At 49.5% G+C, this 25,893-nt stretch overlaps 1 protein-coding gene across 6 annotated transcripts in view; it reads left to right on the top strand.

Moving 5' to 3' along the window:
• Positions 1-25,298, top strand: part of NTM (neurotrimin) — a 954,879-nt gene extending 929,581 nt beyond the window's left edge. For 2 of the 6 annotated variants that reach the window (XM_024131161.3, XM_024131165.3), the window contains exons 5-10: positions 2,826-2,960; positions 4,892-5,012; positions 10,541-10,692; positions 13,792-13,827; positions 19,046-19,078; positions 24,358-25,298. In XM_024131161.3, coding sequence (XP_023986929.1) covers positions 2,826-2,960; positions 4,892-5,012; positions 10,541-10,692; positions 13,792-13,827; positions 19,046-19,078; positions 24,358-24,458 — 578 coding nt within the window. In that variant the 3' untranslated portion in view covers positions 24,459-25,298. Of the gene's footprint in view, positions 1-2,825; positions 2,961-4,891; positions 5,013-10,540; positions 10,693-13,791; positions 13,828-18,120; positions 18,153-19,045; positions 19,079-24,357 lie in introns of those variants that run through there. The other 4 variants (XM_024131162.3, XM_024131163.3, XM_055091563.1 and 1 more) reach the window with 4 other exon arrangements.
• Positions 25,299-25,893: the final 595 nt, after the last annotated feature.

Here is a 25,893-nt window from a genome sequence, read left to right as displayed (position 1 = left end):
TCACGGGCTTAGTTGCTCCGCGGCATGTGGGATCCTCCCAGACCAGGGCACGAACCTGTGTCCACTGCATTGGCAGGCAGATTCTTAGCCACTGCGCCACCAGGGAAGCCCTCCCCAAATCTTAAGCCATCTAACTTCCTTCCCTACATAAAATTGCCTGATATTAATATACTAAACTTCACATACAGCAGCACACATGTCCCCACAGAAAACTTTCTAAGTTTTTTACCGTGATTGTCCTAATATTTACGTAGTTGCATTTCAGTCTGTGACAGTAATCCGCCCCTCATCAACTTCTCCATTTGGATATTCCTATAACAAATTCATTCAAGCTTGGTTCCTGTTAAGTCTTACTGTGCTCACACAAGAACGCGTTTGGATGATAGAATTAAACTAGATGCATGGTCTGTAGTTGGAAAAAAGAACAAGAGACCAGAGAACCCTGTGTCATTTTCTTTGCTTTGATGGTTTCGTACGCAGACTCCCAGGAGAGCTGAGGTCCTCCCAGTCACTGTTTCGACACTGGAGCTCAATCCAGAAACAGCTGTCCAGAGCTAATTTATTTTCTAATGCTATGGCACTGTTAATTTATAAATTACACTGGTAATTCAAGCTATTATTAATTTCAGATGGTGTAGGGCAAGCCTAATTAAAATATGACACCAATTGCCACACATATGTACCAAGGACCACCATTTAAAATTAATGGGAATATTAAGTGTGACACTGGTCTTCTCGATGCTCTGCACAGTAATTACAGCATCTAGCGGGGAATATCTGACAAATGTAGGCTCAGGTTGGGCGCAAATAAACAACGACAACCTAAAAGGAATCACAAGCTCTTCATTTAAACCTCTTCTCCCCGTTTCCTCCACCCGTCTGCAAATCAAGGTTGGTGCTTTTTCCCCTAAAGATGCTTAGGAAACAGTGACAATTAAGGCTCCTGTGACATGGAGGAGGTTCTCACTGGTTGGGACCATGAGGGTCTATGGGTTGATGCTGATGGTCTTCTCCATATCCTGGACTTTTGCATGCTGTTTTCTACTTGTCAGCACGTCCCTGGTTCTTCCTGTGAATTAATTAACTCTTACTTGCTTGCTCTAATAGACAGAGGCTGTTCTTTTGCTCCCCTGAAGGTCGTAGAGGCAGGAGTGCCCCTGCACATATATGTGGGCTCCATAGCATATGAAGACACCTGGGAAATGCTCAGGTTGGACTTAGTTCTGGACAGTGACACAGACTTACCATGACCCGGGAGCCCTGGCCTCGCTGGGCAGGCAATGGTCCTTCTGTATAAGAAAGCTGTTGTCTTGTGTGTCGTTGTCATTGCTCCTGTTATTATCTTGACAAAAGATGGGGAGCTTAACAATGTCACAGAACACATACGACCATAATTTACATACCACACACATAATTCTTTGTATTACAGTAGTTTCTTCTTCTTGTCATTTTTGTGCTTCGCATCAGCCGATACGGGTGGTGTTATGGGGGGGGTTATCACCTGGGGGGCACTGTGCCTCTTCCCTCCCCACTCAGGTGGGGCCCCCTGGGGTTAACATAGCCTGGCGCCCCCTGAGTCTGGGTGTCCAGGCAGATCACAGGGTGACTAGGACAACAAGTGTGCAGCACATTAGTGTTCCAGAGTGCTTTCATGTAACCAGTTTTCATTTGTTCCTCCAAACAGCCCGTGAGGTGTTAGGATTATATATACATTATTCCAGGGAACATGTCTTCTGGTTTCTGGGGACAGTCTCAACTTCTGCTTGTTGTCCCAGAATAACTATTAAAAATAGCACCCACTTTCCCTGTAAGACGATGCCAGGCCACAGGGTAAGGTGTGCCATCATGCTGACTCTTCATTTAACAGAGAGGCAGGCTGATCCCGGAACGCACCCGGTTATTTTGTCAGCCCCTGTCTCTCCACGAGGAGGTTAACGCTCAGGGTGACTCTGGGAGGGGACAGTGACAATCCTCTTGCAGGCATTAATGTCCTGGTCTGTCCGTGTCAAAGGCTCAAGGCCAGACCTCAGGGAGGAAGTAGGGTAGATAGACGGTTGTTACTATTATGCATAAATCTTCAGTGGGGAGACGGAGTCTCTGGACAGGGATGTGACAGTGTGATTCGCAGCCCTATCTTCTTGCTCTTTCCTCTCTGCCGTGTTTGTAGTTAGAGGGTAGAGTCCCTGCTGTTGATTTGTGGCCAGGATCTTGTACCCAAGAGCTCCAGCAGATTGAAGTTTAGAAAATGGATTTCTGCTGATTTAATTGAGTGTCTAAATCTGAAAACAGAAATTTAATTTCATTAGTGTTTCCACTGCCTTTTGCGGCTGTGTGTGTGTGTGTGTGTGTGTGTGTGTGTGTGTAACTGCTAGTGTGGTATGATCACGATCATGGATTCGTGATCTAGGATGATGTCATCAGCTTTGCATTTCAAGGTTCAGCCTAAACGATACCTGGAGACCAGAAAGTTAATGCTCACCAAAGGTGCCTAACTCAGATCCCCAGAGCCTGACTGCTTGGTGAGATTCGGGCAGGGTAAATGTCAACATTATTCATCACTTACTGAGGACCAGCAATTCTCCAGACTGTGTGCTTAGTGCAGGTAGGAACACAAACATTTTAGCTGGCCCATCAGGGAACCAAGGAAGAGCTGCTGATGGAAGAGATAAAAGAGTGGAAGGAGGGAGAGTTAACTCGGCATGCATCCCAAGAATCTGGACTTAGAAGTGGCACAGTTCTCTGCAGACGTAACCATTGCACACTTTGTTTTCTAAGTTTGTACCTTTGGTGTTTTTTCTCCTATTCCACCACACCTTCTCCTGCAGCTGTGGGCTTTGTGAGCGAAGATGAATACTTGGAGATCCAGGGCATCACGAGGGAGCAGTCGGGAGACTATGAGTGCAGCGCCTCCAATGATGTGGCTGCCCCAGTGGTGCGCAGAGTCAAGGTCACCGTGAACTGTAAGTGGTGGCGGGAGCCCCCCACCCCCACCCCGCAGGAGCCTGCGGCTGCTGCTGTCGCGGCCACAACAGAGAGCTGGGCCTCAGCACCACGCCCTGACTCGGGGCGGGAAACAGAGCAGCCTTGCGGTCTGTTCCCTGCCTTTAGGAGCGACAATTCCAAACTCTTTTTAAAAATGATAATAAATTGGATCTGAAAGTGATTTCATATCATCCCAAACTTGCCTTAACATTCCTGAAAGATCGTGAAATAGCATTCAATGCATAAGTTATACAAGCTTGTCTTTGAATCCCAATTTTTCCCATACTTTACTCATAATGCCACCAAGCTTCTCACTCTCTAGGCAGTCATCTCCTTCATAGGGAGCAAGAAAATAAATTAAAAGCATGTGTATGGAGGAAATATTATAATTTCTGTTCATGATATACTGATTTTATCTCATCCTTTTCCAATTATGTATGTTGATGGACATGGTATACATTCCTAATTGAACTATAAATAGATACACATATCCACATATTAGAAGGTATAGCTCATACCTGATTTTTGTTACGTGAGGTACTGAACGCAAAAAGTTTGGAGGCCACTGCTCTGGACCCCTCCTCCTCCTTTACCATCCAAATTCTCTCTGACGTTGATGCTGCTCAACTTCCCCCCTCCCTCACGCTTTCCCCTCTCGTTTCCTCCCTGACTCAGTTCTCTGTGACATTCTGAAAGTCACAGTCTGACTTTCAAAGTCAAAGTCTGAAAGTCTGCTGTGCCCAATTTCAGAAAGTCTTGGGACAGACTAGAACCCAAGAACTAAGCCAGCAGACAAGAAGCCTTTCTCCTTCAAAACTTAGGTGAGGATGGAGGTAGAGGAAGAATATCGTGTTTTGGTGATTACTCGTTCTTTAATATTTTGGTTTCTGTTGCAATTCAAACCTAATTAACACAAAGCACTTTAAGTAGCAAGGAAACAGGTGTAACAATGATACCATTTTTGTACCCTACCACGATTTATTTTTAAAGTGACATAAGATGACTTAAGGTTAGTAAAGATTAACCTAAAGAGTAAGGAAATGTAAGCAAAGGGAAAACCTATATAGGAAAATAAGTGAAATCTAGGGGGAAATCAGTACATAAAATTTATATGCCAAGGTGGTCAGATGTGGGTCCAGGATTTGGCTTCCAGTTCCTGAAGCAAAGAGGGGAAACATCATTTGGTTTGAGGTTTATGTCCATAAGATAAAAGCAAATTAGTTGCTTGGGAGAAACACTGCCTTTTCTGGTACTGAGACTCGAAAAATAACTTCACGTTAAGGTCTCCACAAATAGAGCACAATGACATCACATGCAATATTTCTGCAATAAACAGAAGGGCGAGTTGGTTGTGGCTGTTTCTCACAATGCATTTCAGTGCAACTGTCGGCATTGTCAAGGGCAGTTTGACAAAGCCTTGGAATGAATGCAGGCCAAGTACTTAGGTCTAGTCTGTCCGGCTGGATTCAGGGGTCCAGCGTAGAACACCTCCAAGAGTGACGGATCTGTGTATCCTTCAGGCAATTCTCCATGAGTATTATTTCTTGCAACTGAGCTTTTCATGGACATTGAATAGTTCAAGGTTATATACTCTGGCAAGAACCTGCTGTGCAGACAGTCTATAGGGCTGATTAAAGGCGCTGACTGTCAAGCATGGGGTAGAGGGTCCGGTGGGGGGGCTACATCCCATGAAAGTTGAAAAGTTTAAACAGGAAGTATGCCTGAATGTCTGGTCATTCCACCTGTGTCCAGAGGGGAGCCGAAGCAGCACCTGTGAGCTTTTCCTTCGAACAATACGGGACGGTCTCATTCTCTGGCACACGGTGGGGACCAAAGGCAGAGCAGGGCATGACCAACGCAGTCAGTGACTGAGGCATTCGAGCTGCTATGGGATGTCTTCTCTCTGCAGATCCTCCATATATTTCAGAAGCTAAGGGGACAGGTGTCCCCGTGGGACAGACAGGGACGCTGCAGTGTGAAGCCTCCGCGGTTCCCTCGGCAGAATTCCAGTGGTACAAGGATGACAAAAGGTAAGGCTCCCTCCCCCTCCCCGCAAGAAGAAGAAAGCTCTTCCAGGTTCCTGCCTGATTCCACAGGGATGCAAATGGATTCCCGCAAAGTCCTCTCCTGAACTCCTCCTACGTGTGAGGGAGAATCAATACACAAACAAGCCTTTTCTTGATATTAATGAACTTCAGCTATGTCTGTGATGTTGCCATGCAGAACTGGCATTCGCCCACCAACAAGCCTGAGAAAAACTATTTTTTAAGGGAAGCAAAATCTCAAAGGAAAGGCCACTAGGAGCCTGTGAGTTTTTTATAGGCCTAGAAAATAATGTGTTCTGCCTGCAGCTATTTTTAACACATTCTCAGGCTTGCATTAAGGCGTCAGGAAGGAATGCTCCCGGGCACTAAGTTAGCTGTGTCTGAGGACTCCGGTCCAGTTCCAGCCACTCTCAGGGGTGGTGCATGAAAGCATCCGTGACCCGAGTTAGCCTCCCTTTGTGCCCGGCTTGTACTTTCACTGCAGGAGAAAAGAGAGGGGCCTCTCCCATCCCCTCCTGTGGTTGCAGCCGCCATCAGGATGTTTGTCATGATCACTGAAGATTGTCACCATGAGGAGTTAGAAAATGGCACATTAGCACAGGGTTCAGTGGCTCCGGGGACCAGGCAACGCGCGATTACTGTTATCAAAGAGCTATTTTCAGGTGGATGGACGGCAAATACATGAGCAAGAGCTGTCCATGGTCAGAACACATTCGTAAAAATGGGGACGGGGGACGATACAAAAAGGTCCTGAGGTGTACGTGGGGTAGAGGAGGAGGACAGAGTGACAGAGGCTGAGAAGCTGAGGGAAAAAAGCAACAAAAAGGGGAACTTACTTTGGGAAGGAGAACAGGTGAACAATTCCAGGCCAGGACTCATGCCGGGAGAGACCCAGCTGCTGCCTACACATCTTAGAACATCTCCAGTGCCTTGGGACTCTTTCCTGAAGAGACCAGGAAGTGTTCATAGCAGCGCTACTTACAATAGCCAAGACATGGAAGCAACCTAAGTGTCCATCAACAGATGAATGGATAAAGAAGATGTGGTACATATATACAATGGAATACTACATCAAAAAGAATTAAAGAATGCCATTTGCGGCAACATGGATGCAGCTAGAGATTATCATACTAAGTGAAGTAAGTCAGACAGAGACAAATATCATATGATACCTCTTATGTGTGGAGTCTAAAAAAATGACACAAATGAACTTATCTACAAAACAGAAATAGACCCACAGACATAGAAGACAAACTTATGGTTACCAAAGGGGAAAGGGGTGAGGGATAAATTAGGAGTCTGGGATTAACAGATACACACTACTATATATGAAATAGATCACCAACAAGGACCTACTGTATAGCACAAGGAGCTATACTCAATATTTTGTAATAACCTATAAAGGAAAAGAATCTGAAGAAGAATATATGTATATAAATGTGTAACTGAATCGCTTTGCTGTACACCTGAAACTAATGTAACATTGTAAATCAACTCTACTTCAATAACAAATAAGTTTTTTAAAAAAGGCCAGACACCAAGAGCTCCCCCAGTCTCTGCATCAACCCCTGAACTTTGTGAGAAGCAGTACTTTTTCATTTTTAGGTACCAATTCTGGCAGCGACTTAGGTGCATTGTATGTGTCTAGCCCATTTCGTAGATGGAAGTACTGAGACAGAATGAGGAAAAGCAAACTCAGGGAGAGATAAGAAGAAATAGCTGGCTTTCCTTCTTTTTTCCAAGAATTCAGAATCAAGCAGAAGTGAATAGTATTTTCCCAATAAATAAACATGGGTATCTTTCTTTGAAATCCTGCCTCCTCTTTCTTCCTTTTTATCCGTTCCTTTACTAAGAACAAAAGTGAGACGTGAAGGTCCAGTATCAGAAAAGAAAACAAAACAAAAACCAAAAATCTATTGAGCTCCAGGGTAAATTCCTGAACTTTCCATGGCCCGGGCCTTCGTGAAAATTAATCAGCTGCATCCTGTTTTTCTAATTCTCTATGGGACAAAAATGTGAACAAAATGTAGAAGAAACAAAATCTTAAAATACGTGGAGGAAAGAAGATTAGCCTTTAGGCAAAAATGGCCAAGGTAGGAAGAGAGAGCTTGCTGCTGCGTCACGGAGAGGGGGGTTCACCCAGGAGGAAAGAGCCCGGCAGCATCATTGTGGTGGGGAGCGGCTTTCAGAGCCCCTGGCTCAGGCGCCTCTGAGTCCTCCTCTGTCTGAGTCCTCGTGGCAGCTCCTTTTCTCTCCTTTAGTAGATTCCGCTCGGTTTCCCATTTGCTGCTCGTGTATTTATTCCCCTGTGTAAATGGGAGGGGAATGGGAGACCATCGAATGCAGTTGTCTGTCCTCCTGGCACCCAGCTCTAGAAGAGCATCTCTGCCTCTGAAGTCTTGTCACTGCCTGACCTTCCTGGGCCACTCGCAGGTCACCTCCTCCAGGCAGGTCTCCCAGGGCAGATTGCACCTGTGTGGGGGAAGACCAGCTCTAACCTAGCTCACATTCCTGGTGAGCTGAGGGGATTTCTGAGGCAAATCAAAGGAGTCTATGTGATGGGGCAGGCAGTTCTCTCAGAATTCAGGGTAGAAATCTGTCTTGACTGTGTACTAGCCACTCGACACCTGCCACCACCGTGTGTGCCATCGATCAAAGGGAGAGGGAAGGGAACCCTGTCCTTAATAAGGACCACTCATCCACAGGACTCCAGCCGTTGAAAAGCATTAAGAAGCTGAAGCCTGGTAGTGATGCCGAATCCGGCCTCTGTACCCCAACACGGAAGTACATCTCAGAGACAGAGTTTGGGGTGAAGCAGAAAAGAATAGCTGTATTGCTTTGCCAGGCAAAGGGGGCCACAGCGGGCTAATGCCCTCAAAACTGTGTGTCCCGCCCTGGAGGGGGTAGTGAGGAGTTTTGCAGTGATGGTTCAGAGAGGGCGTGGTCAGCTGGTGGACGTTCTTCTGCCTGGTTGGTGGCGAGCTAAGCGGGAGTCGGCAGCATCAACTTTCTGGTTCCAGCCGCTCTGGGGCCTACGTGCTTGTGGGCAACACACAGGGGGTTTCAGTATCTGCAAGACGGCTGATGTGTATCCCTTGAGGCAGAACCAGGACCCTGCCTCAAGGCTGCACTACTGTTTCTTGGCTGCTCCTCCCTTGTCTCTGCAGCCCCTCCCTTCCCTGATTAGCATCAGTTTGAACCTGCCCCTTGGAACTCAGGGAAGGTCATGGAGGCTGAATGAAGTCTATTTCCTACAAACAATAAACAGGGGACACAGAAAGGCTTTTGTGCCCAGGAGCACCACCGGGTCCTGCTTGGTTTCGGCAGTGGTATGGGATGAGGAGGCGTGTGACCACACGGAGGGTCATGCCAGAAGCTGCAAGGCTCTGCTGAGTACCGCTGGCCGCCCTCCTCTGCTTTTAGCTGAAGACATTTCCGAGCTGTCAAGCCGAACCTGCTCTGGGTAAATGTTTCCCCCCACCGCAGAGCTGAAATCTAGTTCACAGCTTGCTTCTGATGAGAAGGCTTCCTCCCCAGCCCAGGGATGGCATCAGAATGGCAAATGGAATCAATATGCTTGGCGAGCTCAGAGAAGCCTCCCGGCAGGTGGGCTTCAGAGCCTTCTCTGAACAGCACCCACTGGAGGACGAGCATCTACAGAACAAGCTGGAAATAGAACAGTGGGGTCTGGCCGCACAGCCGGACACCTCATTCGGTTTGGACTGTGCTTACATTTTAATGAAGTCCCTGGACTCAGGCCGGTTCACTGCCCCCCACTTAGGAGAGACAAAGGCTCACAGATGAACATCTACAGAATGGAAAGCAAGGCAAGTTCCTTCAACCCCACTCTGACTTCCCTGGAGACAGACGTTGGGTTAGGACTGAGGCCAAAATCCTGCTCTTCTCATCACGGCGGTCATAAGTCTGGGCGAAGGAGAGAACCTTCCTGTCCTCCTACAGAGACAGCACCTTCAGATAATGACAGAACAGCTGACATCTCTGCCAAAAACGTCCTGTGGCCCAGGGACAGGCAGGAGTTTGCAGTGTCTGACTCCACAGAAATATATTATTTCAAATAACATTTTATGGTTTACGAAGCATTTTCTCATCCTTGTCCTGCTGGGCTTTACTTTCTATTTCTGCCTTGAATATTGTCTTTCTCGGTTTGATGACTCCAATACCAGCCATTTGCCCCAATTTGTGTCCCACCAGCCTGTCCCCATACGTGATCATCTTGACATATTTTACTGTCTCCACGTCCTGCTCCAGCCAGGCCCTACACAGGCAGCGGATGCTGTGACCAGTTCCCTGAGATCCCCCATTCAGAAGGATGATTTTCTCCACTAGTATTTCTCTTTCCTGTAGCATAGACTCAGCTTCTGGGCAGGGAAGTCAGATTATTTCAGGGAAAGTAAAAGGTTGGCTTAAAGCCCATTTTCCGAAATAGGGCATTCCAGAGTTTTTTAAAAAGAAGACAGCTGGTCTCATAATTTCCATGCAGACATGTAAGTTCAATAGGAATTGCTACTAACAGCCTCCAAAGATGGGGGATGTGGCCCTACCAACCTCTAACGCGGTTTTCTCCTTTCCCCCTCTGTCTGCCCTGTAATGGCGTCTGTGCTTCTAATCAGCGTGCCTGGCTGCCCTCCCCACTAACTCTCCATGGCTTTTAGTCAGTGGCCCCGGCTGTCGGTATGAGCCCTTGTGGCACACTGGACTCCGTGATGGGGTGAGACAGCTCGGGGAGACCGTCGTGGCCACGTAGGGCCATGTTCTCAGGCATCTGTAATCTCTTCCAGACTGAGTTGCTATAATACTCTGGACAGATCACCACTCCCAGGCCCTTCAGAGTCCCCTAACGTAGAAACGATCCCCGATGCTGTAATCCTAATCAGAGCCCAAAATAAGGTATTATCTGTAGAATGCCTCAAGTTCTTAAGGGATAATTTTATCACTCAGATGCTTGAAAAACATTGTTCTTTCCAACCGCTCAGGTTTCCCTCCTCTTTGAAGACGAGTTTTTCATTTTCCTGGTCGTCATCTTCGTCACCATCGTATCTTCATCATCACCGCCCTCAACATCAATTATGGCCACAATTCCGAGCACCTCCCGCACGAATCCTGTGGGGCTGAGTGCACACAGCTGGCACGTTATATTCGTTGAAGGCACCTGCCTTCAGAGAACTTCACTATCTTCCTAGGGAGACGGATCTCTGCATTGTGCCAGGAAATGTCTCCAGGCACACACCTAAAACAGGGAAATGCAATTATACGTGTGATTGTGGCCAACTTGTTGTGTAGTTGAATGCAAAAAAATAAGTGATTATAGTGATGACAGAAAGGGGGCAGCAGGAAGGTCATTAATTCCAGAGTCTCTCTTCTTCCTTATGAGAAAAAATAAATAAATAAATAAATAAATAAATAAATAAATATATATATATATATATATATATATATATATATATAAAACCATCTCCTTTTTCTCTTTTTGGTCTGTCTCTTGTTTGTCTCAGGCTGGTTGAAGGAAAGAAGGGGGTCAAAGTGGAAAACAGACCTTTCCTCTCCAAACTCATCTTCCTCAATGTCTCTGAACCTGACTATGGGAACTACACGTGTGTGGCCTCCAACAAGCTGGGCCACACCAACGCCAGCATCACGCTGTTCGGTGAGACGGAACCCCAGGCTGGGCAACGAGAGAGGGAGGGGCGTGTGGAGGAGGGGGGCAGGAGGGAAGGGCAGCGGGGCGTGGAAGAGAGTCAGGGGTCGCTAGGCAGCGCTGGGTGAGAAGGGCAAGAAAGGAGGAAGGAGGGGGAGAGAGAGAGAGAGGGAACCAGCGCACGTATGAAAGTAGACGCCAGGTGTCATTCTATACCAGGAAGAATCCTGATACCAGAGAAAAGGATTTGAGGATACTGAAGTTGACATTGTATTTTCCCCCTCAGTATCTTCTGAACTGACTGTGGTTATTACGGTTGGGTCTCATAGTCAAGAGCCCAGAGAGGAACATGCACTATTTCCATACTTGTTCCCTGGATGAGTGTGAAATGTTACCATTTCTGAAACTTTTTCTGGCCATTGGGACGTAAGAGAAACTGCATTGTATTTATAAAAGTAGAATCATGGGCCTTGGGATCCTGAATGCTGTTAGTGCTAGAGGAAGAATTACCATAGAAAATGAGTGTTTCCAGAGTTCTCCACTTGTGTCCAAGGGTGTTGTCTGAAGGGATCCGTCCAACCAAGCCCCCATCCGGACAGAAGTCCCATAATCATTCATGCATTAATCCGTTCAGTCACTATTTATTGAGGACTAATGTGTGCAAGGCAAACTGCTGTGCCTTCATTACATAGCCGGCAACTGTACTGGTGCCAGAAACCAGGGAAGGGAGCAAGTAAACGAGCTGCCTCTCAGACCCCGATGTCTCGCGCTTCTGTGGGTAGAACAGCTACACGGAAGTGAGTCTGGGCGCCCGAGCGTCATCCGGCATCTGTGATGGGTTCCATCCCTGGGTAGAGGCAGATTCTCCCCGCAGCCCATAGGGTTGATCTCTGGTTGCTTTGGGGGCAAATCCCTACAGGCCCCAACAAGTTCAGTTAGCTTGGAATTTTTCAAGTCTGGCCCCCCGTCAACCGTGTTAACAAGCACTCTTGAATGTTACAGGGAGGGAAAGGTGAGGGAGTTAGCAGAAAAGTGGCAGGAACCTAAATCCTTTTTATTCTGAGGACCCCCCAGATAATTCCAGAGCTTCAAGTAGCGCCCCTCCCCCTGCCCTGCCAAATCCTCTCCATGGCACGGTGGACCCAGCCTGCCCCGAGAGCCCACCTGTGCTGCTCCGCTGTCCCATCTCGATTTCCAAATCACATTCCATCCCCCTTTTAGCCAGCATGTAAAATAAAGCCCAGCTTTACGCAGGAGGGCTGGGAAGGGGAAGCCTGCCCTTGATCCCAGAGCCGGCAGACCCGAACGGGCAGAGCTATGATTAGAGTGATTGATGTGTCTCACGCCTCCTACACAGGGCCAGTCATCAGGGCCCCTCACGTTTGTCAGCCTGCTGGCCTTTTGGCAGGTGTCTGTCTGCATGAACAGAAGGACCATGGTTAGGAAGGGGTAGCCCCCTCCTTCCCTTGCCTTGCAAATCCAGGGTTCCCCCTGAGTTCCCTGCTCTCCACCCATAGCCTTCCTCGTTCCTGTAAACAATCTCCCTCCTCCTTTGACCTCTTTGCTCTTCCAAATCAGATGCATGAAATGGTTTTGCAATTGGCTTTATCACTGCTAATTCCCCGGCCTCTTCCCCTTCAGCCATCTAAGATGAGAAGAGAGAGAAGAAGCAAACTTTAAGAGTGAAATCCTGGCATTTGTGGCAAGCAATGCAGGGAAGCGTGTGCCATAAATCTGCTCCTTTCCGCAGACCCATGTTTGGCAGTTAGAACCTCTGCCCGCATCCCCACCGGTCTGTCAGCATTCGTGTCACCCTGTGTATCATCTGGGACAGTCCTACAGTTGCCAGCTTTCTGGAGTACAGGGGGCTCCCTAAAAACATGTGTTAAAAACTGATAGTATGGATTCAGATAAGTTTAGAAAGCCTGGGTTCGACAAAGATGAACGGGGCCCATGTGGGAATGTTCTTTAACACGGGAGGTCTCAGAGCCTTTACACGCTAAATCTCCAAGAGGGAGAAAAAGTTTGGAGCATTTTTCCAAATTTAATCAAACAGAAACCAAGTTTTTAGCCTCATTTGAGAGAGCATTTCTGAGGAGCCCATCCCAGCAATGCCACCTGGGTGACGTAGCACCACGAGGCTCTGAAATCCCGCTAACGGGCAAGATGGGCGTTTCCACCGCATCAGCTCTGCTGTTGCTGGTCCACAGAGCACGGCCCCTAAACTATTGCCACCCACTGTCAGTAAGACCTCTTGACAAATATAAATGTATTAGGGAGTTTCCCATGTCATTTCCTCTTATCAGAAGACTCGGCTCAGAGCCATCAAGACGACCTGAGCAGGTTGGAAAGCAGCGTTTACTTTATGCGAATATACTTTGCAATGAAGCTCATTCTCCTGTAGCATCAGAGAGCTGGCCTAAATTAGCATCATTTTGCCACCAACCTGCACATAAGCTGTACACATGACCTGACGTTGAAAAGTGAGGGGTGCTGGTGCTGGGAGAGTCCCATCAGGGTCATTATCTTGGAGGTACTTAAGCCAAACAGGGCAGGGCCGGTCCTTCCTATCAGGAACCAGTAGGGTTCTGAGCACCTTGTCCCTAAGGTTCCAGAGGCTGCAGGGGACCAGGAGAGTTCAGCCCCTGTGATCCTGAATCACAGAGGTTCCTGGGAGGACCTTGCTCCTGCCATGGTGCCATGAGGACCAGAAATTCCTGAACTAGGTCTTCCAAAATGAAACAGTGTGGGTGTGGATGTGACACAGATCGCATCTGGAAAGGGACTTTGGTCCTGTGTTACCAAATCAGCACCCCAGCTCAGCACAAACCCAGAGTCCGTGCTCCCTGCGCCGGGGTGCGTACGCATGGCCAGCCCCTCACCTTCCGACCACGGCATCCTGTGTGCACGCACCCCGCCTTTCAGCGTTCCTCATGTTGCATCTTGTCCTACCACCTCTGGTTTTCGTGTCTTCTTTTGTTTCTCCATCCCTCCAGAAATGTGTGTGAAAGACAGTATACAAACTATATATGGCCAATATATAGCTACTGTATATAATATATGTGTTTGTTTTCATTTTTCTCTCCTGTATATCCCCACCTGATTTAGAGCTAAGTGAGCCTACAAGCTCAACTTTGTTACAAGGTCAGTATCCCACCCACCCCTGCTGTCTGGGTTCTCTCCTCCCCGCTTTCTCCCAGACCCCCTCCCCACCCCCTGCTGTGTATCACCCAAGGCTCCTGTCTGTGCAGGTGCTTAGTGAATGGCAACAGACGCTAAGGAGGTTACTGGGAGCCGATGAAACTCCAAGGATAGCCCCCTTTTCTCCTCTCACATTTCCCACCTCCCCAGAAGGGCTAGGAGGGGAAAGGAAAGGAAACGGCACTAACTTCTCAAAGCCCCGAGATCAGATGGAGGCAAAAGGCTGAACCAACAGGCAGAGAAGTCCACCCACTGAGCAGTTTTCATAGCAAGAGTCCCGTTGACAGCCCAGCCATAGACGCAAACATCCTGTGCAGGGAGATTCGGATGGTCCTGAAGCTGCAGCAGCAGGTTCACGGGGAGGGTCTCCGGGAGAGGAAGGTGGGCAGGTGTACCTGCGGGATCCTCGGCAGCTGTGACCTGGAGCGGACGCCACTGAGCTCTAGTCCAGAGCCCAACTTCTGGGTGTTCTGTGCGCTTGGGCAGCTCAGGAAACATCGTTCAGACTCAATTTCCTCTTCTGTGGCACGGAATTGATCTGCCTTATCTATCTGAGAGCTGCTCCAGCCTTCAACTGAGAGCATGTATTAAAAAAAGGCTTTGAAAATCGCCAGGTGCACGTTAGCTTGTTGGAGTCCAGTCTCCGGATACAGGGACCTCCCCATGTCACGACACAGGGGTTCATGAACTCATTTCTCAAGCCCTCTCCCCATCCCCTTTCCACCTCTTCCACTCCGAGTCCTCCCCCCACATGACACCTGCACCTCTCACCTCTTTGTACTCGGCCCTTCACATTTTCGCAAGCTCCCTAGCCTAGCAAAAGTGATTCATTTAGACTGTGACTAAACAAACATTTGGGCAGGAGTGGGCCCAGGCTGAGGGGTAGAATCAAACACATGCTGCGTGTGCTGTTTACGTTTTGCTCCTAAGGACCGTGCAGACCCTCAGAGAGCCCCGCAGGAAGGCAGCTGTGACAACGAGGACGGGAATGTCTTTTCCCACCTTCCACCTACCCCCTGATCCTTCACATCCCACCTGTTCATCCATTCTCATTGCACAAACAATCATCGGATGATGGCGTTAGACTTGGAAGGCGGGGGAGAGGATGGAAGAAAATGAATTATATGGGAAGCTGTTTGACATATGAGGAAGAATGCTTTTATCGTGAAATGACTCAGGGATGCATCATTCACCTTAGTGATGTAGGGCACCCTGGTGATAGACCGCAAAGGGGAAAAGGAAACAAAGAAATAGAAAAAAAGTGAAGTCAATGGAAGCGTCCAGGTTCAACCTGATTCAGCTGAACGTTTATTGAACCCCTGGGCAAGGCGTATCCGCAGATCTCAAAGAGCGTTAGAAAAGTAGCTAAGGGCATAAATGGTAACAGGGACGTGTGAGAGACAGGACGTAAAGCAGAAGATGCTTCACAAGGGACTTTGAGAAGTGACTCAATTCATTCTGATCGCTGAGCTCTTTACTCTCAGAGGGAAAGCGACTTTTAAAACAGGGACTGGTTGCCAAGGAGTTAGAATTCCACCGAAGGTGCCCTCAAGGGTTGGAGGGGGCACGTCCCCCACTAAAGCCAACAGTAACAAAACTGATCGGAAACAAACAAATCACTACCTGATACTGAGCGTGGGACCAGGAGCAGAGGATCCACCTGCTGACACAGAGCTGAGCATTCTCTCCGGCTCCGCTGGCCACTGAGTCTGGGGCAGGGTCTGCATGCCAGCTCTCTACTCTGATTCTACTATGCTCCCACCCTTCACCTTCTTGTTGGGTGCAGGGCACTGGGTCCAGGCCAGAAGTTGCAGTCGGTAGAAACCTGGAACATTCCAAGACTTGGATTAGTGTGGTCTTCCGTGTAGCTGTTGGACTCTTGTACAGCTCAGGAGTATTTTAAAGAAGACAGATCTTGCTTCCGGGGCATTTCATCTGCGCGTGTGTGTGCGTGCGTGTGTGTGTGGTTTTTTCCTCCTCCTTTTCCAGCGTCCCGTAGAATAGAGAGCTACCTCTTTTCTCAGAGAAATACTCCCAGGTTATGCTCCCCTCATCTCCAGTGGATTTCCACGGACAAGGAACGCTTGGCTTTAAGAGACGTTCCAAGCTCTTTTGCTACTCAATATCCGGATGGTCTAGACAGATTCAGATAGGAGAATTCCACTCCTTCTCAGCATTTTCTGCCACCCTTGAAGTATTTGTCTGCTCCCTTTTTGCAAACACAACAGATTGCATGCCCCCCTCTCATATTAATATCTGGTGGTGCAGGACTCTTGCCGTAATAACAAAGGACTCAGGGATACACCACCATCCCTCACTCCCTACCTCACAGGCACATGTGCCAGGGGCGCACTGCAAACTCAGCGGCTCGGTGGCTGTTCATTTCCCATCCTCTGGTCCTTTGTCTTTTATCTCCTGGGCAAGGAGTCAGATTTGATGGTATCAGTGGGCTGGGAGAGGTTGGCTGATTAATGCCTGCGAACCTTGCAGTGACCATCAAATCATCTTATTAAAGAAGGCGGAAGTAAGTCAACTCTGTGCATCAGAAGGAAACAATTGCAGTGGCAGAGATGATCTGTTTTTCCCTACAGAGGATAAAAGATAGTTAATTAAGGGCAGCCACCCAGCAGTGAGCTCTATGGCACGTGTGTCTAAATACAGAAGCTACCAAAAAGATCCCTTCACGCTGTTTCTAGAAGGTTTATTTGTCCTGTATAACCATCCTGGTGTGAAAACAGCCCTGCCACACCCACTAGAGTCAGACAGCAGCCCTGTCCCCCCTAGGTACTTGGATTCAGCTGGGCTTCGTGGCAGAAAGATCACTTCATGGCTTGACCAGAGATATTAACGTGGAGGCTTAAAGGGAGCAGTTCTTTTTTTGTTGTTTTTATGTTATTTTTCTTTCATTTTTTCTTTCTTTTTTTCCCACTCTACCTGGCTTCACCTTAATACATCAACAAAAAGATCACACATTTCAGGCTAGCTCTTGGTGAGAAAAATACATGCTTAGATTTGAAGGATTGTTGTTTTTGTCGATAGCCAAGGGTTAACGCAAAGCCTTGAGCTCAGGGCTCGTACACGCTTGGAGGTTCGAAGAGGCCCATACACTCCCGGAAGCTGGGCCCAGTGGTCTTAGCACCTCATGATGATAAACATGATGTAGAAACAGTCTCTACATCTCTTCTTAGAACCAAATCACAGGGAGTGGGCTGGAGCTCAGCAGGAGGTCTCCAGCGACTATAAAGAATGCCTTGGTTACATTTACCTCCTCCCTGTGGTGAGATACCCGAGTGGGAGAGGGGTTGAAACGTTGCCACCTGGAAAAGCCCAAGGTTAAGTTCTAGGAAAATCCAGAATGAGTGTCAAATAGCCCTTTACCCCTGTGGACACCAAGGCATGATGACCCTGGAGATTCACAGGGAAAGGATCTGGATGGAACAACTAAGCGGAAGCTGTTTTCAGATCTTTGCCCTCATAGAAGATCACTTCTGGCTCCAGAGCACCGCAGGAGCGTGTGCTTTCACTGTATTCCTCTTCCCGAGAGTTCCAACAAGGCAGACTACCAGGTAGAACCCCTCCCTGCGCCCTCCCTCTAGCAGAGTCTAAGCCAGCCCCCCATCACTCTGTGGGCTGCCCTCCCTCACACGTGCCCTACTTTGCACCGCCCGTGGTTTGGGGGTGAAAGGCCATGATGCCTTTATGGCTCCAAGCATCTCTCTGCAGACTGTCCTCCTTCCTTCCAGTCACCCTCCGTCCTGGTACAGGGAGGCTCAAGACAGTGGGGCCCGAATGAGGCAATTCATGAAAACAGCCCCTAGTTAGCTACTAGGCTGGGGTGGAGGGCCCAGTAATCTCTCCGAGGGACTGTCCTTGATAAGCGCACAGCAGACAGCGTGGACCAGCGCTCCTGGCTTTTCTCTACCACCCTGACTGTACATCAGATCTCCTCTGAGTCACCCCTTTGATCTTTGATTTTAGATCCACCCACTAATGTCCACTTGGATCAAGATTTGCATCGTATCTCAGATGCCTTTAAAGAGTAGACTGAGAGCTCGAATGCACAGGGACATACTCACCTGATTTTGGTCAAACGTTTTAGTCGAGTTTAGGCTGAGTTATTTCTAGGTTGTCTTTCTTTCTACATGCGAGGGCCTTTGCACAGAGAATTGTATCACTTCGATGCAAAAGACTTTAATGTCGTTTTCTTTTTTTCAGCTTTATTTTCCTTTATTTCAGGTATAATTGATGAGTAAAATTATAAGACATTTAAAGCGTGCACCATGGTGATTTGATACCCATATACACTGTGGAAGGATTCCCACCCTCTGTGTCCAGGGGGAACATGTGCAGAGGCCCCCAGCTAAAGAGGGAGGTGAAAGATGAGAGGTCATTCCACTGCTGGCTGGTGAGCAGAACAGGCTCTGTGGATTGGCCTGAGAGCTTGAATTGGTGAAGGCGGGTGTTTCCTGGGTCAGCCAGCAGAGAGGGGCTGGTGCCCAGCATTTCCACAGGTGGGTTCCAGCAGCAGGGATGCAGGTCTTATTGCCTTAGGTTGCTCCAGGGAGAGGAAGACCTCTGGCCCAGCTTCCTGTAGTCTGAGTCATCAAGAGAGGTCAGCTCTCAAAGGTCTGGGCTCCTCTGGTACATGGAAACTTGCTCCCCAGTATTTCTAAGACGCACTGATAAATGCCAGTTAACTTTACATCTCAAACAGAGCTTGGCTACCTGCATTCAGATTGCCATAGGAGGGCCTATTTGTATCAGCCAGTTTTATACTAAAGCCTGCAGACTTCAACTAATTAGAGGATAGTCTGGTGGCCAAAGGAAGAAGGTTATTCTGCAAAAAGTGTTTATTGGCTTGGGACCTCTGGCTCCACGGTACTGGCACCCCCTGCTAAGACACGGTAGGGGTGCTGGCTCTCTTTGGGTCAGGGTTCCAATGTGACCATCACTCACATCCTTCCCTGGCCCCCCACTCCACCTACAGCAACTGACTTCCCAGCAAGCCAGAGGGGTGCACGTCTCGGGGCTGGGCTATGGTCAGAACAGCGTGGGGGCTGGGCCGGAAGTTCAGCCTCCTTCCCCAAAACCATCAGAGGGTAAAGTGAGTGTCTCTGGCTGCTCTCTGCCTTAACAGTGGCTTGTTTTTCATTTCTTTTAGAAGTCAAAACCACAGCTCTGACCCCTGGGAAAGGTTGGTATGCTTACTCTCCAGGCAGCTGCTGCCTTGGTGGGCTGAGGTGCACAAGACTCTTTATTTTACCTTCTTGCAAGATGCCTTTTCTTCTGCACTAACCCCAGGAGGCAGCCTGGTGGGAACCGCCTGACCTCGGGCCGGCCCTGTGTCAATTCAGATTAACTGTCCCCAAGGACATCTGATTCTCCCCGGGTGCCTCCCCTGCAGAAGTCTAACTTGCCTTTGCTGCCAGCACTAACGAGGACCTGTCAGCGCCCAAAATAGCTCCATGTCTGGGCCCCTGTGTACCAGGCCCGCCTCTTTCCTTTGCACACGGATATGCTCTAATGCAGTGATCTTCTTAGACCTTGGCCTTGCATGCTGGCCTCTGCTTACCCCATTCTCTCTTTCTCTCTCTCTCTAACTTGGAGCTGGAAGGGAAGTGGCAGGAGGGAGGGGAAAGGGGAAGGAAGGGGGAGGTTCTTGGGTGAGTCACTTGGCTACAAATAAAATGCATCTTATTTGAGGCTTTCATTCCATCCAGATGTTTCCGATGGATAATTGACATTCATCACAGTTCTCTGGGACCCTAATGGTCCTGGTGATTAGTCTCTTTAGGCCTCCAGAGCTCTATAATGAGATTGAGGCAATGAAGGCATTCCACGCAGAGTGGAAGCATGGCTGGATGAAGAGCAGAGACCTCATCCGTGTGGCCAAGTCACCAGGCAGAGCGGCTGGGCTGTCGCTCTGGCCAGCAAGGGCCCTGAGAGGGCCTTGCTCCAGGAGCTTGGGACCCACACCTGCCTGGACAGCAGGTCCTCCTCTCCTGGCGAGTTTCCTGTGCCAGTCAGTGTGGGAGGACCTGTGTGCTCCCCACCTTGACCCGTGCCCAGCGGGGCATGTCCTGTGGCTTCACTCTCTGCTCTCTTCCTCGCTGGAGATGTGCAAGTTCCACAAAGCGACAGCTCCGAGTTAGTGGAAAGATAATTGTATTTGGAGACAGAAGTCAAGGGACCTTGGGGAAGTCACTTAAGGTCTCCGAGGTTGAGTTTCCACACATTAGGGCAGGAGATAATAACCTTCATCTCCTACGTGAGGGGCTTTATGGGGCCGGAACCCCTTTCCAGTTGCAGGCCCTCCACCTGGAATTTTAACCAATATGGCTTTACTTCTGTGAATATCTTCCCTCAACCACAAGAATTTTCAGTGACTTTTATTGGAAACTGTTCGAAATAGGGGGGAAGGGTGTTCAGACGAGAAAACGGAGGTAAAGCCAAAGGCAAGGTAGGAGAGAATGTTTTGCTTTGTTCTCGGTTTGGTTTGTGGGTTTATTTCCAAGTAGAATCTTAAGAAGAAGAAAAACACAGAGACAAAGTAAGCATGGACATGTAGCACAGGTCACAATGTTCTGGTTCCTTCCTTCTTTCAACAAAGGTTTATTAAATACCTGTTGGGGGCCCAGCTAGGCACAGACCCTGCCCTTATGGAGCTCACAGCATAGGAGAAGAAATGCATGTGAGACACATAAAGATAATTGTAGGATAGGATGGTGCATATTTTAATAGTGGGATGTGTAGGGTGCTGTGGAAACAAACCAGAGTAAGTCAAGGAAGGCTGCCTGGAAGAGGTGACTGGGGCCAGAACAGAACCTGGAACAAGGAGTGGGAGTGAGTCGGGTGAAGAGCATTTCAGGCAGAAGGTGCAAGGATGGGAATTAAATAAAATAGGCTGGAAGGTGCACTCTCGTGTGCGCACACGTATGTGTGGTGCACGCCTGCTGGTGGGGGCGGGGCGCGGCGCGAGGCTAAGGAGGCAGATGGCAGGCAGACTAGGAAATGCAGTGCGTGTCCTACGGAGCAGCTGGGAGGTTTTGTAAAGGCTGAAGGAGTCCAATCCATCAGTGGTCTGATCAGCTTGGAGTCACAGACACATCAGCCTGGAGTTGGCTGGCACAAGGAGGCAACCCGAGGGGTCCAGGCGCAGGTGGTGGAGAGCTGGTGCACGTCCTCTGAGAGGATGTGAGGAGACCCCGCCTCCGGGTTTCTCCAGGGACCACCCCTGTTTCCTCCTGCAGGCAGCTGTGTCGAGGAGGGAGGCTGGGCGGGGCAAGGGGAGGGCACTGGGGGAGCGAGGCCAGGCTGGAAGTGGTGTCCAGGGGAGTGACGGCCCCGCGGACCCACCTTGGCCAGGAGGGTGGTCGCGGAACATCACACAGGGAGGGCCCCCGGCGCACCCAGCGGCCTTTTCCTTTCTTCTCTGGGAGGAGTTCTCTGACAGCGGGCCAGGCCCCCTCCCCACAGGCTCCCTGCGTGCGTCCCAGGGAGCGGGAGGAGCCGGAGCAGTACAGGCGACCCGGAGCACCTGCCGCGCAAGGCCGTTGCCAGGTTCCCCGGGCACTTTTGCCAGCTCCCAGCCGCCACCTGCGGGGCGTTGCAGACTCCGTGGCCGGCAGACCAGGTTCCTGACTTTTCTGAGCTGGTAATCAAGCCAGGCCCCTGCTGGGCTGTCTGCCTGGCATGTGCATCCTTCATCCTCCTCCCTGGAGACGTCCGCTGGCCGGGCAGCCCAGAGGGGTGGAAGGCGGCAGAGGCAGAGAGCATCTCCATGCGGGAACTGGCGACGTCCCCCTTCTCTTACCAGGAGCGGGGACGGGAGGGCTGTGCTGGGGGGTGGGGGTGGGGAGTGGGTTTCAAAGCTGTGTGAGCCAGTGTTGAGGAGAGAAAAGAGGTGAGAGAGGAGCCCTGTGTGAACAGACGCGTGTGTGTCCAGGCGCCAGGCGTGCAGGATGCGTTTGGAATCGCGGAGCCGTGTGCACCTGGGGAGGGGTGCAGCCACCAACCCTCCCGTCAGACTTGCAGCCCAGCGGCTCCCAGGGACTCAGAACAACCTCCCTGTCTCAGAGTTGGCCTCGGGCAGAGGCAGGGGTCTCCTGGAGGGATCCTGGAGTGGTCCAGAGAGGAAGGGCTTTCTCACAGGAGAGGAACAGATAACTCCTCACTCTAGAAGCCCTGGGGCCGGCTTCTCTCCGGAGATTCCAAAGACTGCTGTATATGTAGCAGTGATTAAATATAAAGGCTAGAGTTTCTGGTGGTGGTTTATATAGAAACATAGTAGTTAGGTTTCAGAAGATGCAACCAATTGAATGGTCGATAAGCAAATCTGAATGGTGCTTCGTAGGGATGCTCCTTTGTCACGGGTATCCCCGTAGACTGCAGAAGGAGAGCATTCAGTTTTGTGTTGCCCAGACGGTCACCTCCCTGGCGGGGAGCGGAAGAGGCGTCTCTTGTCCTTCTCCCCAGGACAACTTGCACTTCTAGGCTCTTCTTGCCGGTCTAAGAATTAAATCGACATAAGACAGAGTAACAGGAGAAAATAAAGCAAAAATTTACTAATGTGTATGCACGGAAGAGGCCTAGGAAAAGTGATTAACTCACCACAATGTCCCAAACCCTCACCTTAAATGCCACCTTCAGCTAAAGACAAAAGAGGATGTTGGGGGACTTCCCTGGTGGTGCAGTGGTTAAGACTCCACGCTCCCAACGCAGGGGGCCTGGGTTCGATCCCTGGTCAGGGAATAGATCCCACATGCATGCCGCAACTAGGAGTTCGCATGCTGCAACTAAGACCTGGTGCGACCAAATAAATAAATAAATTTTTGTTTTTTAAAAAAAGAGGATGTTGGGGGTAGGGGCTTAGGACTTCAGAGGGAGGGGAGGCAATTCACATGGAGGAGGAAAGGCGGATGTTTGGTAGACAGGGCCAGGCAGGGAGACGGGCACAGAGGAACAGTAACTAACAGACTTTGTAGGTTCGTCCCTGTCTCCACACCCAGTTCACACTGTAGTTACCTATGGTGACAGCTCCCTTCCTGGTACAGGTCTTCCTTCTACATTCTTTGGGTAGTTAGGGGGAAGGGCAGAGTTTCTTCCTAAGTCTTTTGGGCCTTGATTGCTTTCAGCTGGAAATAATCTGCATGCCCAAGAGACATTTGGGGGTGACAATTTTGCTCCCCTGCAGTTTGAACCAGGCACCAGAGACACAGAGGTTGGATGACCTGGTGCATTTCTAACTCCTGACTGTTTAGCCACTGGCCCAGAATCAGACATTTGTCCCAAAGGTCTAAGGAATAAATCACAGGGACAGTGCTCCCAGGCCAGGACTTCTAGGGCTTGGAATGATTCCATGTGGAATCAAGAAGCCTGATTTGATGCTGATCTGCATAAGCCAGAAGTGTCTCCGTGTCCAGCATCCAAGTCAGGCAAGCAGGTTCTGGCTTTAGCCCTTCAACCCAGTGATGACATGGACTTGGGGGGCGGGGGCGGACACCAGCCTTAAATGCCTCTGGTAAATCCAATGCAAGAGGCTTCCAGAGCAAGTCCAGTCTGAGAAGATGCCCTGCTTCATTAGGTGCCTAATTCATCCAGGCATCCAAACTTGCGTGTACTGTTCCTGAATCATAGCTCCATTTATCACGTGCGTTCATGGCCACGGGGCTGAAGGAGCCACAACGCTTATGCTTCAAATGATAGGGAAGCTGCTGGGGAACGTTATGACCTCCTAGTTTTCTTGTGGCTCCATCTCAAAGAGTATCTGTGTGCAGGTGAGGCTGGTGTGTGCCTCTCAGGAAGATAGGCCCTCCGTCTGCCCCCCCACCCGACACGCACCATGGCACGTTCTGCATCCAGTGTCCATGGAGATCTTCCCCGCCTCCTGTGTACACGGCCAAAGGCCACCTGTCCCTTTGCTTCATCTCCCCTCCACCTCAGGCGAGCTGGTTTGGACCTTTCAAGCATGTGATACTTCAGCGAGGTCTGCTGTTACCTGATCCAGATGGGGGAGAGGCCAAGTGCGCTGCCCTGGGACCGAGTGATCTACAGAAGGGGCCCCGAGGCCAGTGCGGCAGCCGCAGGGGACAGTTGGTGTGTCCAGCGAGTCCTTTCCTGCACGACAGGAGGGTCACGTGAATGTTTAAGGCGGGCAGTGCTCCGAGGGACTGGACGGTGATGCAGGCGGTGCGGGGGTCTCACTTGATTGAAGCTCTGTGTAAGGTGTTGATGAATCAGCCACCTCTTCCTTGAACTTGCCCCTGAGCCATGGCCTCAGCATGCTCTGACAGCAGAGGAGGAGCAGGCACCTGCACGCTGTACCCTGAGGTCCCTCCTGCCCGGGTGGGCGCCCCGTCACGTAGCTGTGCCCACGGGATCCAGGCTAACGCAGCCTCTGGGGATGGAGCTGGGAGTCGCTGGATGCTCCCAGTTGGAGGGGCCAGGCTCACGACAGGTGTGTTCTGTCTGCAGGCCCGGGCGCCATCAGCGAGGTGAGCAATGGAGCGTCGAGGAGGGCTGGCTGCGTTGGGCTGCTGCCTCTTCTGGTTTTGCACCTACTCCTCAAATTTTGATGTGAGTGCCACTTCCCCGCCGGGGAGAAGCTGCCGTCACCACCACCACCAACACATCGGCCACGGCGACCAAGAGCAACGCGAGCATCCCCGTTCTAAAGCAGATACGATCCCACGAAATTCAGAGCCTGAGGGGACACAAATTCGAGGGAGGGGAACAGAGAATACTTTGGGAAAACAGGTTGAACGAGGGCATTGGAAACCGCCTTGCAGATACATAGGTACAGCTGAGTTTTCTTTCTTTTTCCAAACGGGAAGAATGCACGCGGCTTTGGACCCACCCGCAAGCTGCATGGCGTGACCTCCGTTACCAGTCGGGCAAGGGCTCAGCCGCTCTGCCCACCACAGTGGCCCCCCCAAGGCAAGTTCTGGAGTCGGCCACCCCAGATTCAATCAGTCAGTAGAGAAGAACTCAGAGGGAGGCTTGCAGGCCCATTCCTGAACTGTGTCCCTATTGTGTGTGTGATGAAACGCAGCAACAAAAAGATAAATAAAAGGGAAAACGAAACAAGACAGCCTGTCAACTACAATAATCCCACAATCAACAGTCACAAAAGATATTGTTAAACTTTTTTTTTGTTTTCATTTTACTACATGGACATCATAGATAATAAGGGATTCTGATTCATTATTAATTTTATGAATTATATTTTCTGAGATGAGTCTAAAACTTAGTGCAAAAACAAGACAAAACTAAAAAAGTACACAAGTGAAAGGGGTGAAGAGAAGTATGTTTGTTAAACGTTAAACATGAATAGTATACTTCTTACCTAGGTTTACAACTGGTGGACAACACAGCAGGCATTAGCCACCTGGTGAGGATTTGGCAAATCCACCAAACAAAAAATAAAAATCCACACATACAGTTTAACCAACATCTCCACCAGCGCTGCAGATTTCTTCTTATTCTGGCATTTATTGCAGACAATACTACACGTCCACATGCTGTTTAGAAACGGAAAAGTGACCTGCACCATATCTTGAGTTTGCTGGCGATGCTTCTTTTGATGACATATATTATACAGTATATATACACATATATTTTTTGTTGTTGTTAGGGTTCTAGCCATTTTCTTTCTCAGCAGGGTCCTTTCTCAGACATTACTGCATGCTGTATATGGCGTTAGCTGTGTGTTGCTCTTCTAAAAGATGATAGAGTCTACTGGTAGTTGTGTAATCAGCTCCTGCCTTTTTATTTTCTTGGGTTATTCACATGTCAGAGACATTTCTAAAAAGTGAAAAGAGAAACAAAACACTGACACAAGGCGCAGCACCTTTTCCAGGGGCCGCTCTCAGAGGCGAGGGCTGATGCGGGGGGCCTAGCTTCTCCGTCATGCCTCAGGCACGGACAGACAGCAAGCAGCCGGACCAACTCAGCAGTCAGTAACCACTCGCTTTAGCCCGTTATGGGAATCTCTGATGCCTTTGTGACCGC

The sequence above is a fragment of the Physeter macrocephalus genome, chromosome 16 (assembly GCF_002837175.3).
Source record: "Physeter macrocephalus isolate SW-GA chromosome 16, ASM283717v5, whole genome shotgun sequence".
NCBI classification, from domain to species: domain Eukaryota; kingdom Metazoa; phylum Chordata; class Mammalia; order Artiodactyla; family Physeteridae; genus Physeter; species Physeter macrocephalus.
Note: the sequence above shows the minus strand (reverse complement) of the source record. Positions and strands in the feature narration are given on the sequence as shown.